General features: G+C 38.3%; 7 protein-coding genes across 7 annotated transcripts; 3 read left to right on the top strand and 4 right to left on the bottom strand.

Annotated features, from left to right (window-relative positions):
* Positions 1–145: 145 nt before the first annotated feature.
* FDP41_012702 (uncharacterized protein) lies at positions 146–1417 on the bottom strand (the record flags this gene model as incomplete). Its single annotated transcript, XM_044703251.1, has 3 exons — positions 146–871; positions 1015–1080; positions 1175–1417. The coding sequence occupies 3 exons, from the start codon at positions 1415–1417 to the stop codon at positions 146–148; spliced, it is 1035 nt and encodes a 344-aa protein (XP_044565627.1).
* A 273-nt stretch (positions 1418–1690) lies between these two features.
* FDP41_012703 (uncharacterized protein) lies at positions 1691–2997 on the bottom strand (the record flags this gene model as incomplete). The annotated part of the gene is made up of 2 exons (XM_044703252.1): positions 1691–2304; positions 2472–2997. The coding sequence occupies 2 exons, from the start codon at positions 2995–2997 to the stop codon at positions 1691–1693; spliced, it is 1140 nt and encodes a 379-aa protein (XP_044565628.1).
* Positions 2998–3429: 432 nt separating this feature from the next.
* Positions 3430–4884, top strand: FDP41_012704 (uncharacterized protein; the record flags this gene model as incomplete). The annotated part of the gene is made up of 1 exon (XM_044703253.1): positions 3430–4884. The coding sequence occupies one exon, from the start codon at positions 3430–3432 to the stop codon at positions 4882–4884; it is 1455 nt and encodes a 484-aa protein (XP_044565629.1).
* Positions 4885–5627: 743 nt separating this feature from the next.
* Positions 5628–7466, top strand: FDP41_012705 (uncharacterized protein; the record flags this gene model as incomplete). Its single annotated transcript, XM_044703254.1, has 1 exon — positions 5628–7466. The coding sequence occupies one exon, from the start codon at positions 5628–5630 to the stop codon at positions 7464–7466; it is 1839 nt and encodes a 612-aa protein (XP_044565630.1).
* A 68-nt stretch (positions 7467–7534) lies between these two features.
* Positions 7535–10528, bottom strand: FDP41_012706 (uncharacterized protein; the record flags this gene model as incomplete). The annotated part of the gene is made up of 3 exons (XM_044703255.1): positions 7535–7929; positions 7998–8290; positions 8361–10528. 3 exons carry the CDS (start codon positions 10526–10528, stop codon positions 7535–7537), a joined length of 2856 nt encoding a protein of 951 aa, XP_044565631.1.
* Positions 10529–10812: 284 nt separating this feature from the next.
* Positions 10813–12833, top strand: FDP41_012707 (uncharacterized protein; the record flags this gene model as incomplete). The annotated part of the gene is made up of 2 exons (XM_044703256.1): positions 10813–11024; positions 11180–12833. The coding sequence occupies 2 exons, from the start codon at positions 10813–10815 to the stop codon at positions 12831–12833; spliced, it is 1866 nt and encodes a 621-aa protein (XP_044565632.1).
* A 152-nt stretch (positions 12834–12985) lies between these two features.
* FDP41_012708 (uncharacterized protein) lies at positions 12986–19373 on the bottom strand (the record flags this gene model as incomplete). Its single annotated transcript, XM_044703257.1, has 2 exons — positions 12986–15601; positions 15678–19373. 2 exons carry the CDS (start codon positions 19371–19373, stop codon positions 12986–12988), a joined length of 6312 nt encoding a protein of 2103 aa, XP_044565633.1.
* Positions 19374–19485: the final 112 nt, after the last annotated feature.

Here is a 19485-nt window from a genome sequence, read left to right on the forward strand (position 1 = left end):
GTCACCACCAACTACTCACTGTAGTTTTACTACTAAAATATATCAAACTTGTAATAAATCTTAAAGTTCTTATTTGTACCGCTGTCTAAAGTCAAACTGGCACCTTGTATATTTATTTATTACAGAGTTGAACATAACAGTTACCTCAGTAAATTTGAACACCCAAATCAGTCATCATGTTTGCAATTGCTCTCATTTGAACACCCTTCTTTGTTGCAAAGTCAAGTCCTGTATAGGCAAACCAATCGAAACATCCTTGAGGATTAGGCTCAATAATACCTTCCTTCTTCACTTGAGGGAATAGCATGATAATATTATTAGCCTCTGCATGTTTCAAGTATCCAGAATGAATCACAAAGGTCTCTCCAATGTATCTTGCACCTTGATTACATCCATGGAAGACCAAATGAGCAGCACATTGAACACGTCCTCCGTGACAAGCCGTTGGAATATAGACATAACCCTTATCATCAAAACTCAACGCTGAGTAATTTCCTGTTTGAGAGAAGGTATACAAATTGTCATCCACATAGCTACTGCCATTCTTTAGAGTGGCTCCCATCACGACATTCAGGACCTTACCAGCACTGTCCAATCCACAATTATTAATCCAAGGCTCTCCGAGGTAATTACAAACATTGCCGTAATCGTTGGTGATCATGGCATGTTCAGCTGGGACATTCCAATCGGCAACAATGTTGCTCATGTTAAAGTATTGGGTGAGTTGTTGATGGAGCTTTTTCATTACACCCTGAACAACCATCACATCTTCCAAACCAGAGAAGAGATACATGCGATGATTTCTCAAATTGGAGGTATCATCAATGAGATTATCCAATTTCATGCCTTCAACGATATCATTGATAAGGGACTGTTTGATGATGATGATGGCCATATATAAAAAATTATAAAAACATTTATACCCCATTCCATGTTCATTCGGACACGTATCGAGGTGAATTCATAAGGAGGATTTAAGACTCTCTTCACAAGATGATAATAACCTAAACCTACCAAATCGATCATTTCGGGCATTCTCATACATTGATTAAGGGCAATCAATACATTACCGAAGGAGCACTACGAATCGTTTTGACAACATCCATTCATTCCAGCCCAACAATTGTGTTGTATGTTGTTTTAATAAAACGTGCATCACTTCTACACTACTTACAAAGAATGGACCACCAGCAATCACACCTGCTCCACAAATAGATTTGGAGAAGGCCACTTGAAATTGTACGGCCATAAAGGCACCCGCACTCAAACCACTCACACCAAACGATTGTTTGGCAATATTGAGGCGAGGTAATCTATTCAAGTGTTTTCTGCTTTCGACCACCTCGACAGTACACAAAAAGTTGGCCAACACCACGAGCGAAGCAAACACAGCACAATAGAGGATTCTTGAGTTCATTAAGGCTAGAGGTGACAATTTTTTTCGGACTCGCTTATTTTACTAAAAAGGTTTCAGGCGAATCCACTAGAGCGAAACTTCATGAACCCCACGAATGCTCGCGTGGATGGTGCAAGTTTTAAACATTCAAAATCAACATGTTTTTTAATGATGTATGACGTAAACAAAGTCATTCTGATATTAGAATTTTCTGGAATTGCTTATTGAGTGCGGTTGTTGAGACTTTTTGATGTCGCTCTGGTCCAGCACTCACTCCTTTCATTCAATGTGTAATTATTGTTCTTCCGAGTAGAAGGGATAATTTGTATATCCTGTCACCAAATCCGAAGAATAATAAAACGTGTCTCTATTGTATCGACTTAGTGGCAAATTCTTTTCTAATCTCAAGGGCAAATCAGGGTTTGAAATAAAGTAACGGCCAAAAGCAACCAGGTCAGCATCTCCTGATTCAACAATATCAATGGCTGTTTGTCTGTTAAATCCTCCAGCGGCAATAATTGGTCCTTTAAAGTATTGTCTCAATTGCTTGCATGCTACAGCGCTGACGGCTTCTACTTCTTCAGCTGCCTTGGAATAGACCAAGTTGGCTCTTGGCTCAATCACATGCAAATATGCTAAGTTGTAATTGTTCAATAATTTGGTCACCTCAGTAAACAATTCTTGAGGGTTCGAGTCAGACATGTTGTTAAACACTCCGGAAGGGCTAATTCTAACACCGACACGATAGGACTCGTTATTGAGGTGCTTCAGAACAGATTCAACGACTTCTTTCAAGAAGCGAATTCGATTCTCGATAGATCCTCCGTATTCGTCGGTTCTCTTGTTGACTCCATCTTGCAAGAACTGATCAATAAGATATCCATTCGCTGCATGAAGCTCCACAAGGTCTGTGCAATGGAATGAGAAGATGTTGATGAGAAGGACGCACAACGATTCAAGTTATACAGTTGATTCAGCAGAGCATTAGCGTCATATGAAAAAAGTAAATTCAATCAAATAATAACCAAGGTAAGGAATATACACAAACACAACTCGTGACCCAGCCATAACTTACCAAAACCAGCCTCAATAGCATTCTTGGCTGCAACACCATACTGCTCTACCACTTGTTTAATTTCTTCAACACTCAATGCTCTCGGAGCTTCAGCAGGGACTTGTTGCATGGTTTTCAAATCGGTTGCGTTTTCTCCCAAAGGCACTGAAGAGCTACTCACTGAGTCGGCCCATCTCACTCGCCCAACATGCCACAATTGACAAGCAATGATTCCGCCCTTTTGATGGACAGCATCTGTAATTTTCTTCCAAGACTCAATTTGAGCCTTTGAGTAAATGCCAGGAGTGGCTGGATAGCCTTGTCCTTGTGGTGTTATCTGGGTAGCTTCAGAGATGATGAGGCCTCCTTCCGAGGTTCGTTGTTGGTAATAGGTGATTCCATGCTCTGTATGTTCGCAATCACCAACGACAGCCCTACATCTTGTTAATGGTGCCAAGACCACACGGTGTTTCAATTTGAAACCCTCATGATTTCCATCGCTTCCGAGAGTTAATGAGGAGAACAATTTAAATTCTTGTTTGGACATTCTAGAGAGTGGCGAGTCAGGTGGGTTCTGTTGTTGTTGTTGAGATTGTTAGGTATTTTTCTTGTTTTTTTTTGTTGGTAGAGCCGTATTGCGATGATGGCGTTTTCTATTGTTCACCTTCCACACAATTCGTGCGCACGATTGAAAAAACAATTTGAGCGACCGAGTGAAAAGTTTGGAATTTCTAAAATCCAAACTTCCGACCCTAAAGCCATAAGGAAGCATTAATGTAGACATGCATATTCTCCTCCGTGTGCAGAGACAAGGATCGTGCAATTCTTGAATAACGCCAAGCATGTTTGGTTTGGTTTCGTTTGTGAAAAAAGAATTCATAGATATAATACTAACAACGGTGTTCTCCTTAAACTGCGATACCTATTGAAAATGAATTTCTATCATCGCCAATTTAAAAAAAATATTTAAAAATTGGTAATGTGCTTGTTTTGTGGCGTTGAGGATTGTTGTTTGATTTTGTGGGACAAACTATGCGACGCCACATGTAGGCTCGGATGTAATTTGTTGTGTTGCAGATATCGTTGGTGTCCAGGATATGCCATATGTAATGAAGATGACCAGGAGGATCAGGAAGACTCTTCCAAATCGGAAGAAGAAAAAAAGAGAATTAAAAAGGAAAAGAATATGAGATATAATAGAGATTTAGAAACAATGGTTTATTTATTAATTTTATTGGGTTTTTTCTATATGGCTGTGATGCCTCTGGTGATTAGTTATTACTGGATTGATTTATTTGGAATTTTTGAGAATTCATCGAGTCCTTCTCGCAAATATCCGCTTCTTGAAATTTACTCGAGTTTGGGAACACAGAACTTCGAGCATTTGAATTTTAGTAATGCTAGTTGGGTTTTTTGGATGTATTATTTATGTTGGTTCTTGAGTTATGCAAGCTATGAATATTGCAAGCGGTCGAATCCAGGACGAATATTTGTAGAGGGAGACGAGAAACGAATTGGATATATTTCAAGAAAGGATGCAATTCAAGTTGATACTTCTAATGAAGAATGCAAATCTCATTCATGCAAAACAACCCACGAGGATTACAACTCTCAAACAAATGATAACTCGCCAACAAGTGCCACCAAGTCTCAGTACACCCTAAGAAAGAGAGAAGGTAAAAAAATTTCACAAGACGATGATGAGAAGGATAATGATACTCCTTCAACTAATGCTTCTCAGGATACAGCAACAATTAGTACAACTCCCACGAACAATACCGAATCAGAAAAATCAGAAGCATCTAATGCATCAAAACCTCCTCTACAGCCAGAGCTTCCCATTCGCTCAAAATTTTGTTCAAGATGTGGTCACAGAACCGCTAAATATGACCATCATTGTTTATGGATTTCGAATTGTGTGGGTGAGAAGAATCAACTTGTGTTTATACTTTTTTTAATTGCCATGATCATTCAAACAGCCATATGCTTGTGTTTGGTTTTGTATTTGTTTTATCTATGCATACATGAAGTGACACACAGCTTTAATTTGGCTTATGAATTAGAGTCAAAGAAACGAACGGCCATCATGTATGGAAAAACTGTTGCAGAGCTATGGAGAGATGCACGTTCATTGGAGTTACAAGAATTTCTTAGAAATTTTGATCCAATTTTGAAAGTTTCAACAGTGTTCTTTTTCTTATTGAATTTAGGAAATTTTTGCTTATCAGGTTTAATCTTTGCATTTGTCACATTTATGACAGGAGTCCAGATCTACATGATCAGTAACAACAAGACATCAGTGGAATATTTTAGCCCTGAAAAGTATCAGTATACACCTCCATCAACCTCAAAGGAGTCAACAACATGCCTCTCGAGTTGGAAATTATTTATTTCACAAGTATCCAAGCCCTCACATCAATTCATGACCTATTGAATGTATAAAATAAGATTTTTATGCCAAATCAATGAGTTAAATAATTTTCTCAGGCTGGGCTTGTTCAAACTTCTCTTAATGTTCAAACATAACAGGACATGAAATCACCTTTTCCAGTGATGAGGAATAAAAAATTTCGGATCCAGTAATGTGAACATTTGTGACCATTATCTATAAATTCTCCCTTTTCATTATGTTCAAAAGCAGCAACTAATACATTTGCCCCCATACATCGATGAACTCTGCCAACTTTGTACGAATTAAAGTCGTCTGTGAACGCAATAAAATCATCTAGATCTAATTTTGAACTTAAGGAGCAAATTGAAGAAACAGCATCAATAATATTTTGAAATTTTAAGATAACAAGGTGAAAGCCTCAATCACTCAGTTGTTGAAACTCGAATGTGAAGAAAAACAACTAATGTGAACCTTAAATCTCTACAATGTTTTCCTTCAACCTTACGAGACTGAACTTATGAACATTCAATGAGAGCCACACCCCATTCTTCCCTTGCCTTTGTTGCAAAATGAAATGGGAAATTATGGAATCAATGCCTGAATTTGGCTTAATTCTCTCAAGAAATTTCTGGAGCAAACATTTGACACTTCTCGATCAATTTACAAATCATTACATATCCACAAACTCACATCATTTCTTAGCCTATCAGGACTTGTTAAATAGAACGCTCAAGCGTTCACAAGAACACAAAGGAACAGAATTTTCAATAAAAAAGCGAAAAAAAATGAGAGCACTCAAACAAGCGTTAAATCTTTCTGTGATGATATCGGGTTACTCATCGTTGCAGAAAACACTGGTATTATCATCGGCTTCATCCTCACTCCGTAGTTCATGTATTCATACACAAATGAATGCATCAAAATTTTCAATCCATTCTATGAATGATAGTAGTTATTATTTCAATAATTTATTTCTCAACAATGGTCGTCATCGGAATCATCCATCCTCATTACTGACAGCATCAACAACATCAACCTTGGAAAACTCGAGTAGTAGAAATTATCATACCTCTCAAACCCGATATGGTTTATTCTCAAACCTCACTTCAAACATGTCCAATGCTTTTAGTTCCCTCTTAAAAAAGAAAACTCTTACCAAGGAAGATGTTGAAGAGGCTATGCAAAAAGTGAGAGTAGCATTATTGGATGCGGATGTTGCTGAATCTGTAGTTACATCGTTCATCAAGGAAGTTACTGAAGATGCTATCGGCGTTGCAATTGTTCAAGCACAGGAACCTCAGTTATCGTCATCGGAAGCAGGCGGAAAGATTGCCAAGACTATTTCTCGTATTGCCAAATGGCTAGGACCAAATCAAAAAGCAGAGGAATTACCAAAATCTGCCACTGTTTATTTGTTGGTTATGGATCGATTGTCGGAATTGTTAGGGGGTCATATTGAACCATTGCAATTGAACAAAGCAAGCGAACAACGATCAGTCATTATGGTCACTGGTATTCAAGGTTCTGGTAAAACGACTACGAGTGCCAAGTTAGCTCTTCAACTGAAAAGAAAAGAAAATAGAAAAGTTTTGTTGGTATCGTTGGACACGTATCGTCCTGCTGCTCAAACTCAGCTCGAAACTCTTGCTCGCCAAATTCAAGTGGAATCTTTGCCAATCATTGCGGGTCAAATGCCTATTGAAATTGCACAAAGAGCCATGCAATATGTAGGTCCAAACGGAGAACATTTTGATACTATAATTTTCGATACAGCTGGTCGTATGCATATCGACGAAGAACTCATGAAAGAATTGGAAGAATTACGAATAATTGTGACACCTAATGAAACCTTATTGGTAGCTGACTCTATGCTTGGTAATGATGCTGTGAACATTGCAACTCAATTTCATGATCGTGTTGGGCTCACAGGTATTATTCTTACACGAATGGACGGTACAAGTAGTGGTGGTTGTGCAATCAGTATGAAAAAAGTGGTAGGATTGAGTGTGAAATATATCGGTGTGGGAGAGAAAATGGATGACCTGGAAATTTTTGATCCACAAAGTTTAGCAAAGAGAATTTTAGGTGTTGGTGACATTATGACTCTTGCTAACAAAGCCAAAGAGGCTATGAATATGGATGCCTCTCAAGCACAAGCTAAAATTGCTCAATACAGTAAGGGTGCATACACCTTTAAGGACTATCTTGAGCACATTAGTACAATGAAAAAGATGGGCTCTTTAAAGAATATGGCAAGCTATCTTCCAGAAAGCATGATTGGAAAATTTAGAGAAAGATTGGACAGTATGGATTTATCGTTCTTTGATGCTCATGAAGGAATTATCAGTCACATGTCCGAACAAGAGAAATTACAACCATTGCTTTTGCAATCCTCAAGTGCAAGAAGATTAGATTTAGCTAAAAAAGCTAAAGTAGACATTACAGAGATTAACAAAATGCTGAAAATGTTTGAAAAAATCAAAAGTGTAATGAGTAAGATGGGTTCAACTGTCATGAAGGACCCAAAGAAGGTTAGCGAACTCATGATGAAAGATCCAACCTTACTCATGGATCTTGTACCACAAAAAGTCAAAAAGCAAGTGATAAGGCCTCCAAAGAGATAAAAACAACAATTATTATGAATTATTTCCATTAAAGTAGAAAATATGAAATAATTATTATTGTTGAGCAACTAGACAACTCTAATGGAAAATGAGGACCGAGAGTCTTGATGTGCTTTTACACAGCCAATAATCCACATTTCCACATTTTGATTCCTAAAATCTTTTCTTATTTCTTCAACTTCATGCGATGGCACAGAGAACAGCAATCCTCCGCTGGTTTGAGCATCATTCAAAATGGTTCTATGAATTGAGCTCACAGAATCTTCATATTTGGTGACTGTTGAGACAAAATTCATATTGTTCACAGTTCCACCAGGAATAACATCGGATAGCACCAAATCATAAACATTCTCCATGATCGGCACCATGGAAGAGTCAATTTCTGCATATATTCTCTCCTCGCCACATTCTGATAGTGACATCATTTCTTTGAGGTGACCTAGTAAGCCAAAGCCAGTCACATCTACAAATACCGAGAATAGTATTGTTGTTCACTCAAGGTTATAAGGATCAGCAATTTCAATCACTTACCTGTGCAACCATGAATGGTGTAGGACACATCGTGTTGCTCCTCCCTGTATTTTCCTCTCAAAATTTCTGAAGATTTTTTGTTGAGTGTGGACATCCATTCCACACACTTTTTGGCACTCTCGTCACTGCTTTTGATCATGTTCTTCTTTAAGCCAGTGGTAATGATACCAGTTCCAATTGGTTTTGTAAGAATCAAAACGTCTCCTGGTTTGGATCCAACATTTTTCCAAACCTTGTCAGGATGAACAACACCTGTGACACACATTCCAAATTTTGGTTCATTATCCTCAATGCTGTTCATATTGCAAGTATGATATTTTCACATTAGATTCTAGTTTTGTAATTTTTGATAAAATGACATACCTGTGTCCACCAATGATTGTCACACCTGCTTCATTTGCTTTCATTTGTGCTCCCTCAAGAATTTGTTGTAAAATCTCTAAAGGTAATCGTTTCACAGGGAAAGCTACAATATTTAGAGCAACTTTGCATTCTCCTCCCATAGCATACACATCTGAAAGAGCATTTGCACAAGCAATTGCTCCAAAATCCTTTGGTGAATCCACAATGGGCGTGAAAAAGTCAACTGTTAAACAAAGAGCTTGTTCTGAATTCAATTTGTAAACTCCACAGTCATCGTTTGTCTCGGTTCCAACCAATACATTGGGATCCAAAGGTTGAATTGGGAGATTTTTCAGTATGCTTGAGAGTGTTTGAGCTCGAATTTTACATCCACAACCAAGTCCATGAGTAGTACTAGTTAGTTTGACTTCCAAAGTCGGTGTGGGCAATAAAACTTTCTCGGTATTTCTCGTTGCATCCAAATTATTCAAGTTCGATTGGACCAATGATCCTACAAGGGCAGAAGAATGGCTCATAGTGTGAGATGTGGCATGTTGTTCTGTAGTACTATGAGAAGCGTTGATCATCTTGTTGTGAGTCATAGAAAGAGTTTCTGGAGTCATTCTAAGCACCGATTCTGAAATAATATCAATTGCTCTCTTGACTTGTTCCTCCGTTAAATGGATTCCTGTTGAAAATCGAATGGTGCCCATACCTATATTAACATCCACACCCATTTCTTCGAGAATTTGTGAAATAACAATTTTCTTAGCGGACTTTCTTTCTTCTCCATCGTCTGTAGGTGGAGTAGAGTGACAAGCAGCACCGGCACTGGCAGCTACTTGTTGTGAAATATCGTCTAAAATTGTGTTTGCCTCAAGACCTGCGAAGGAAATATTGAGAGTGTTAGGAAGTCGTTTTTCTGCGTGGCCATTCAACTTTAACAAGATTCGATGTTGTAGCCGGTCCAATAATCCTCTATGAAGTAAGTCTCTTGTATTTTTCATGTGTGTCACTCTGGTAATCATCTCGACTAAGCACAATTCACAAGCTTTTCCCAAACCGACAACCTCAATGACATTCTCAGTACCTGATCGAAAACCTTTCTCATGAACACCAGCTCCATGCATTTGTTTTTGAAGTTGAATTCCACAATTTTTTCGTACAAACAAGGCACCAACTCCTTTTGGCCCATAAAATTTGTGAGTGCATACTGACAATAAATGAACTGGTGTGATATTGTCGTTTTCATCGTCATCCCCGAACAAGTCACTGACATAATTTTCGTTCAATTTGTAGAGATCTTTTTTCATATTGCTCCTATCAATGGGAATCTTAGTTCCCTTCTCTTCATCGTCCACATGTGAAAATATTTGTTTGTCGTAAAGAGAAATTAGTATTTTTCCAATGCTTTGAGCAGCATCCGTATGTAAAAGGATGGAATGTTTTTGCATTTCATTTGTTTTTTCAAAATTGCGAATAATTCTTCCAATTTCTTTGATGGGTTGTAGAGTGCCTACTTCGTTATTGGAGTGCATCACACTCACCAAAACAGTTTCCTTTCTCAATGCATTTCTCAATTCGTCCAAATTAATTACTCCATCACCATCCACTCCACAATAGGTAATTTCAACAAGACCTCTATATCGTTGTTCCAAGTATTTAAAAACTTCCAATACAGATGGATGTTCGATTTTTGAACTTATACAATGTACAAGTGGTGATAAAGAGCCTTGTTCCAAATTATTATTTTCATTCTTGTTTGATACGTTCATCATCATCTCCGATCGTCGAAGTAAGGCTGTTTCCACAACACCTTTGATTGCATAATTATTGGATTCCGTTCCACCACTTGTAAATATTATTTCCTCCGGATAGCAATTTAATAATTGAGAAACTTGAATTCTGGCATGAGTTACAGCCTTCTTGGTAATTACTCCATACTGATGAGATGAAGAGGGATTTCCAAAGTGAGTCGTAATGTAGGGAATCATTGTTTGTCCCACTACCGGATGAATCGGAGTGGTAGCATTGTAATCCAGATAGATCAATTCGGAAGAAGAAAATGATGAAGCATTCTCGGTGAGGGGGGTTTCTGCTGTTGATGAATGTGGAGTTGTTGTTGTTGTTGCTGTTGAAATAGTGGCCATCGTTTGTATGCCTTGCAAGAGAGGAGAGAAGACGTACATTTTTTTTTGCTGGGCCTTTATAAATTTCGCGAAATTGTTTACTTTTTGTTGTCACTGGGGAGAAAAACAGCAAGATCGGCGAAAAGTTAAAAGAACCTCTCATCGGCCCTTCACTTAACCCTCTTCTACAACAATTCAAACACTCAAGTTGTTGTTGTTGAGGTGGAATATTCACATTTTGTTTTGGATGAAATCTCTGATCCAAGGTGCATCCTTGAATGACGCAAAGGTTCAGAAGCGACATGGAAAAGAAATAAATTTGCAACAAACAAAAAAATTTGTGAATGAGCTCCTCAAATCCTTCCACAGACCATCCAACTTCTTCCGATGGCACGACTTCTTCAACTGCTTCATCCACACATTACCATGTAATGTCAGAAGATGTTCGGAATCGTTTGTTTAAACAGTCATCTCCCGAGACTTCTACCGTAAATCACGTTGATGCTTTTATATTTCATTACATGTATGAGAGAGGATTTTCAAAGTCTTTAGAAGGGTAAGTTCGTTTAGTCATGGTGAATTCATCTCTTTCTATAATGAAAAATTGGTCCCCACGGTTGTGTCATTGTGTTTGTTGATCGGCCCATGATGATCATCTTTCCGATGATGACTTTATTTCCCGATGACTGCATACCTGCATTTGAAAAACAGCTTTGAAATTGCTCTAAATCTTTTCAATAAGAAAAGACTCATCAAGCTCATACAGGCTGGAGAGTTTGAAAGGGCAATCGCTTACTTGTCCAATTGCAAAAATTTCCTTCGTGAAGCCGAATATAATACAGTCATGCGTAGGATCTTTTATGCCTATTTTCCATGTCTAATGTTGAAGGGTGAAACAGCAAGAGCGATGAAACTAATCACAGAGATGGAAAACATGGGGCTCTACGATCAAGAAGCAAAGCTTAAGTATGGTGATTTGTTAAAATTTGAGAAGCTTTCAAGTGTCATTTCTCGGGAAATGGTGATCGGTAAGTGTGCCGAGGTGGTCACCAAAGATTTGGAAAGTATTGAGGATCACTTTTGTAGAGATAAGCCAGATATTCCAACAAAATTCGAGAAACTCGATCACGCTGCTCTTCTTAATTCTTTGCAATACGTGTTCGACTATCATCCAACCAAGCTCATCAATACCTCCAAAAATATGACTGTGGAAGCGACAACGACCTCAATATGGTCTGAATATTCTGGTCCAAGAAGTAAGAAAAAGAAATTCTCTCACGTGTCATCTTCTGAAAGATCAGAAGCTTCACCTCAAATCGATATGACATCTTCAAAGGATGCATCCAGTGCTTCTTTAACACAAAAGCAACCGGAACGCATTTTTTCAATTAGCAAATTGAATGAGCTTAAGGTATTTGACTCTCCAATTTATGAAATTTCGATACACTCTGGATCAACTAATGTTCCACCTAAGGCCCTTGTCACCTCAATTATAGGAGGCGAAAAGGATAAGCAGTTGCTGTTTAAAGCTTTCCACATATCGAATTTTCAAGAAATGAAGAATTGCGTACCACCTGAAAAGCTAGCCGAATTTGTTCACATGGGAGAGAGTGAAATTTCGCCTGCCATAACATTTGCTGTGAACCCTATATTCATTGAGATTGCCAACAAAAATAAGCTTCTCCTTTTGAAACTAGAATCTGACAAGCATTATCCTTATTCTTTTGATGTAACAATCACAAGTATTTTGATGCAAGGAGATACAGCTTGTCCACTTCTTGGTACTGCCACAGGTGATCTTGGGTTGGCCGACATTAAGGCCAAATCTATTACAAAATTGGGAAATATTGACAATAGTCCTGTTGTTATGATTTTGAAAGCTGCTTTCGATGACCCTGTCAGATATATCTTAATGAGAAATGGAAAAGTTTTCCGAGTGGAATGGAAAGAGGGAAAAATTGACTCCAACAGCATTTTCAAATATGAGCCCGATATACCACAAAGTGCTTCTCTTCCTTACATGACTGTTCATCCAAAAAGACCAACTGAAATACTCATCAAATACGGCACTGTTGTGCATGTGGTTGCTTTATCTGGAAAGTCATTCAGCAGAAGGAGCTCTAAAGAGTGGAAAGATCTTTCAGCTGTTTGTTATAGTCCTGATGGAAAATACATATTTGTTGCTCACACAAATGGAGAAATTTCAGTGTGGGGAGGAGTTGCTTTTCTTCCAAGAGGAACCCTGTTAAATTTGGACCCAAATAACTATGCTACCTATATGACTCTAGCATACAATAACATTTTGTTGATTGGAACCAAAGATGGATCGTTCATTTCGTATGACGTGACTAATACCAAGCAATAAAGTTAGCAGGAAGTCTAAGGTCAAATCCCTGCTTAGAGCTTGTGATAGGTTATGCCAGAAAGAGTGAACATGGTTTTTTCAAAATAAATAACATGAATATATTTGTGTTCAATCGAGTATCCTCATGTGTAACTTCAACAACATGAATATATTTATGCCTCTTCATCACTCATTTCACCTTCACTCTCCTCTCCCTCTAAAACAGTAAAGGAGATTGGGTATTCTTGGTCACAGCCAGTGTAAGAGTCGCACATAAAGTACAACTTGTATTCGTACTTTCCTGGCTTGTTTGGAGCAAGGAATTTCACCATAGTTTCGCATGATTTCTTAATGGGCAAACGCTTAATGGATTTGATTTCATTACTGGCAGGATCCCCAATAACAATCCACCACTCTTCTGTTTTTTCTTCGGGATAATAAGGAGCATAAACTGGTTCGTCTCCAACTTCGTCGGCATCAAACCGAACTGCAAGAGTGACAGTTGACTTGGCTGTAATGTCCTCACTGGGTGTAACAATCTCTTGTGCCAATTCAATATTGGGATATCTATTCAAACTCTTTGCAACATCCACCATTTGTTCATCCGTTAGACCAAGTAATTGATTTCTTTCATCGTCTTCCATATTAATTAAATCGAAAATGGTATGAATTCCCTTTTCTTCACATCGCTTACAAAGCTCCTTTGTGAAATGAGGTAATTGCATGAGATATGGATCTTTATCCCACACAGCCTGAGTAATCATTTGTGATAATTCCATAGCTGCGAGAGCAGGACTCAAAAATCCTTCATTACCAATCACATCTACCATGGCTCTCAAAAGCTTTGTTGAAGTGACAAGCACCGATTTCTTATCCTTTTCCATTGCAGGTGTGAGTTTGGTTCTAGAGAAGTGTGACTGAAGAATAATATTCACTTTGGTTGGAACTTGGTTGTAGCTAGGTTTTTCAATTTTAAGAGGAACATGAGCTGCTAGTTTTCGTAGAATGTGATTTTCTTTTTGTCGTATTGGTAATTGTTCAAATTCAGTCGAGTAACTCAATACCTCCAATAGACCTCTCAGTTTGGTCTTGACATTGATAGAGGTGCTATAAATTTCAATAGTGGAATGTTTCACATAGTAATGGGATGCGATAGTACCCAGATTCATAGCAGTGATTTCCTCTTCCTCAACAAGGATACAATTACATTTTTGTAATTCTTCGAGGGTGGTTTCTACAAGTTCAGACAAGTAATCAGAGAGGTGAAGTTTGGTAGTTCCACTCAAATTGTAATAGTTTGGATTCTTTCGAATTCTTCGATAGAGGAATGTCCATGTCAAATAATCCACAGCAGATTGTTTTTTCTCGATAACTTTAGCTGCAACTTCAGCATTGATTGGATCATAAAGGAAGTGATCCAAGTGTGACTCAACAGGGAAAGGTTCATAAAGGAATTTCAAAAAGTAGTCCTTCTTGGAAGCTTTACAGAAAATGTAACAAGTAGAATCTTTGTCAATTCCAGGTCTGCCAGCTCTACTCATCATTTGTACCATATCAATGATAGAGTAGTCAGCATATCTATGTTCTTTTCCATTGTAATATTCCGTTCCCATAATGATTAATAATTTAGATTTCATTGCCATACCCCAGCACATTGAATATGTCACAACAAGAACTTTCACTGCACCAGAATTGTAGAGATTTTCCACGATTGATTTGTCTGTATCAGAAACCGTTTCATGATAGAATGCAATTCCGTAAGGTAAAAATTCACGCAAATTAGCACTTTCTACATGTCCAATCACAGCATCAATAGCAGCGGCATCACCGACAAATTCCTTCTCGTTTGTGTCGTTGGTAAGATTGACAACAAGTTCAGAACAAATGAAAGTGGCTTGTCTTGCTGAGGAGGTAAAGACAATGGTTGGTTTGCCACCTGACTTTTGCTTGATGGCTTTGTAGGTGGGTCTAATCATGGCAATTTGCATGGCATTGTAAGTACTTTGAGTAAAACCTTGAATATTAATTTCCAAAGGAATGCTTCTATATCTTGGGTGGAAGTTAAAGACATTGCCTTTCTTGGCTCCAATCCAGTCACCGATATCTTTGGCATTTAACACAGAAGCGCTCAAACCAAGAATTCTAATATTACTTTGAAGTTGTTCGGACATGTAGCGCACACGAGAAATTACTACTTCAAGAATTGGTCCAACCTCGCCTCCAATCATGTGAAGCTCGTCTGCAACAACAAGCTTAACACTGGACAAGGACTTTCTTGTCTTCCATTTTCTAGAAAACATGTCAAACACTTCGGGAGTAGAGACAATGATATCACCATTCTCCATGCTCACCAAGTCCTTGGCTAAATTTCCAGTTAAGGTTACCACAGTCTTTCCAATCTTTTCAAAAAAGGAAAGCCACTTTTTCCGTTTCTTAGCAGCGACAGATTCAATAGGAGCAATATAAATGCATTTGGCTGATGCATCATCAGCAAATAGTTTCATTATTGCCAAAACAGCACATAACGATTTGCCACTACCTCCAGGTGCCGCAATGAGAACACTGTCATCACTTTGATACACAGATCTGAACACTTGTGTTTGAATTGGGTTGAATTTTGTGATAACTTGGCCCAATAACTTTTCGTATGCTTCGTTTTTAAGTGCTGACAACTCGAGCGGTGGTAAATCTAATAATTCTGTTGTTGGAGGAGCTTTTTGTGGTAGGATCAAATGTCTGAAAGAAATTGGTAATGTTTGCTCAGAGTGTAACCATCTATCGGAAACAATCTTAATAAAATAGTGAGGTGGAAGTGGCTCGTAGAGTGGTACTGTGAAACTAACATAATGGTCATCCTCTGCATACTTTTTTCTTTAGAATGAATGGTTCATGATGCAAAATGACCTCTCCGTCAACATCTTCAACAATAATCCAGAACATTTGAGCTGCACCATGAATATCAACATTGTACTGGAAGTCTGGAGATATTGTTAAATCAACTCTCAAAGTGCTTGGAGTAATGGGTTGGACACTGGCAGTAAGATCTAAACGGGGGAATTGATGGATATACTTGTAAAGATCTTTTCCTCGTTGTGTGTGATGTACCAATCTTCCTAATTCTGCTGGTGTATAGTCATAAAGTCTTTCCCAGAGAGTATTCTTTCCTTCTAGTTGTTTGAGAATGGTTTGTTCGATTTTAGGGAATTGTCTTAGTGGAGTTTGAGTGTACCACATTCTATGCTCAATCATTTTGGCCAGATTTAGTACTTTGTGAGTGAGTTGAGCCCAACCTCGATTTAGAATAATTTCAAAGAGAGCACGTGCAATACGAGCAGCACTTTGTGTAATATAAGTCATATCAGCAACTAGAGCGAATCCAGTTAAATGAAGTCTCGAAATGTAGGCCTGCAATAAAACGTTAACTTTTGCAGAGGGATCATCTGGTGCTTCCTTAATGGGTACTGGAACGCTTTGGGTGAGTTTGGATAATTCGAGCTTTTCTTCCTGACGAACGGTCATGTGAGAAAATTCATCAGATAGAGAAAAAAGTCTAAATAATTCAATATCGCTCAAATTTGGTTTTAAATTGCTGTTGAAAGTGGCAATGGATTTGTGAGTTACATAGTAATGACTTGCCACTCTACCAAGATCAGTCGCTTGGAATTCTCCAGATCTCTTGTCGAATTTAATGAGGCCATTCTTCTCCAGAGAAAGAGCAGCAGAATATATCAAACCTCTTCTCCACTGCAATAGATTCTTGTCGTGTTCCGCATCTTCCTTGGTGATTCCATAAAGTAGAGGGTTTCGTAACATTCTTACATGCAGATACGTGTAACCAAGCCACATCACTGCCTCATCAATGTTTTGAACCGTTCCCAGAACGATTTCAGCATTAAGATTATCAGGGAGGCTCTTAATAAACTGACTTTCTATTGGAAGTTGTTGGTTCAGTAAGGCGAGATAGTACTGCAAGTGAGATTGAGTAGTAATAATAATACCCTCACCTCTGTTGTCACGAGGATATCTACCAGCACGACCAATCATTTGCATAACATCCAAAGCACTTAATTCTGTCCAATCTCCCTTCTCTGGACTGTACACTTGTGTACCTTTGATAATAACTCTTCGAGCAGGAAGGTTGACACCCCAAGCCAATGTGGCTGTACTGACCAAAACTTGGAGACGTTCATCGTCAAACAAGTCCTCAACAAGAGTACGATCATTTCTCGACATACCAGCGTGGTGAATGCCAATACCATAAGGTAATAACTCTTTAAGTTCTGTACCTTGTGCGTCATTTTTGGTTGCTTCTTTCAAAATTTCATAGGTTGCAGTTCCTTGCTTGACAAACTTGCTGATGGTATCGTTCTCAATGGCCATATCTCGCAGTGCTTTAGCAGTCTTGTAGGTATCTTTACGAGAGTGCACAAAAACAATAATTTGATGCTTGCCAGCAATTTCGACCACCTTATTGTACACAATCTCGTTCATTAACTTGTGTCTTTTGAATGGTTTCTTTTCAGTAACTCCAATGTACTGTTGATCAAGAGGACAAGGTCTGAAACTGCTGTCGAAATAAAATAAATTTTCAGGCTTCACTCTCAAGAATGTGGCAACATCCTTATAGTTTGGAAGAGTAGCGCTCAAACCAACTAACCTAATCATTTGTCTGGTGGCTTCTTGTTGGCGAATGGTACGAGCTACTATCGATTCCAAGACTGGGCCTCTCTCGTCATGCAATAAGTGAATTTCATCAATGATGATTAATTTTACCTTTTCAACGTAGGTTCTATCTCCTGACTTTCTTGTCACAATATCCCATTTTTCAGGTGTTGTGACAATGATTTGAGTTTCATCGATCTGTTGTTTGGTCATATTTCTGTCACCAGTTAACTCTTGAACAGTAATACCGTAAGAACTTAATCGTTCTGTTAAATTTCCAACAACTTCTTGTACGAGAGCTTTCATGGGAGCAATATAAACCATCTTGAAATCTTTGTCTTGCAATGCATCAAAGCTTTCAGTCATGTGCAGTCCAATTTCATGAAGCATTGTTAAAACAGCAACTACTGTCTTACCAGCACCTGTAGGAGCACAGATTAACAAATTTTCTGGTGAGTAAAATGCAGAGTTGAAAATTCTGCTTTGCACTGCATTGAGAGTGACCATATTTGGGAAAGCAGGATGAGTCCATTCTGGTAGTGACTTAATTTCAATTAATTTATCCACTCTATTGGCACTCTTTGTGGTAGGAGCAGCATATGGGATGGAAATTTGTTCGTAACCCTTGAGTTGAGCAGTCACGGCAGTGTTTGGCAGGGTAAAGTCCTTATTGCTCATCAAATGGTTACCTTCTTCAAATGCCAAACTCTCCAAATTAATGATACGTTCTCCTTTCCATTTGTATTCAGTGTCAGTGTCGACATCCATTGCCGTTCGAGCGGAAGTGGCTGCTTTTTTGCTGGAGGCTACTGAAGATATCTTTGTTCCTTTCAACTTTTCCAAAATGGAGATAAGAGTATCATTTGTCATCATTTCCTTCTCAATTCGTGATCGTTCTTCTTCACTGGAGACTTTTTGAAGTTTGATACAATAGACAATTCTTAATCGATTTTTCATCAATTTTTGAACCAAATCAATTTTGTCATATTCTAAAACTTGAACTAGTTGATTTTCGATTTCATGCTCGTCATCTGAGCCTGCCAATATTTCAAAGACATCATTAGATAATTTCTGTGCTTCGTTAGAATCGCTGTAGTAGTGAGACAATTCTCTTTGAAGCCAGTATGCATCAATGGAATGAATGTCGACAGCATCTTTGTCTTCTTCATCCTCCATTCGTGATACAGCTGACTCAACAATAGTTGGCTGTTCATCAAGTGGTTCTTCCTCTTCATCGGACGATACGACATAGTCAACAAGTTGGTCTTTAATACCCTCAGTATCATCTTCTTCCTCTTCATCGGAAGACACAATTGCAATACCTTCTTCATCTAATTTATCAGCTCCTTCTTCATTGATTTCACTCACTGAAAAGTCAGTGATACGTTTCGAAAGTTGCAAAAGTTTAGCGTATTCATCATCGGGAATTGATGTTAAGATTTGAGTAATTTCCTCTTGTTTTTGACGATCCGAAAGAGATTCATCATTAAATATTGTTAGAATCTCATCTACTGCTCCGCGCAGAGTTTCATGATCGACGTCTCCTAGGTATGGCTGGATATGGCCCAAAATTAACTCGTACGCCACTCTAGTTTCGTCTGTTTTTGGATTATAGTGTCCTTGATCAATATCAATATCCAGGATTGATTTCTTTTTCTTTGCTGATGATGATGCTACTATTTTCACCTTTTTCTTTTTTGATGCAAGTTTTGATGAAGGAGGTTTTGAAAACTCAACTCGAGAACCCATCTTTTGTAATTCCCTTCCGGCCAATGTTTCCGGCTCTCCTGTTGGTTCTTCATTCTGTGGTCTCTTCTTTCTCTTTGTTGTTAAGACCACATTCGAATTTGATCGGTAATCATAGTCACGGAATTTTACCACTTCGTCATCATTGGGCATTTTTTTTGTTGTTTTTTTTCGTTCTGATTTTGCTGTTGTTTCATTCTCTGATTGAACGTGCAGAAGAAAAAGAGAAGACATGAACTGCATTTCTCATGCATTCATTGAAACA

The sequence above is a fragment of the Naegleria fowleri genome (assembly GCF_008403515.1).
Source record: "Naegleria fowleri strain ATCC 30894 chromosome Unknown tig16, whole genome shotgun sequence".
NCBI classification, from domain to species: domain Eukaryota; phylum Heterolobosea; class Eutetramitea; order Acrasida; family Naegleriidae; genus Naegleria; species Naegleria fowleri.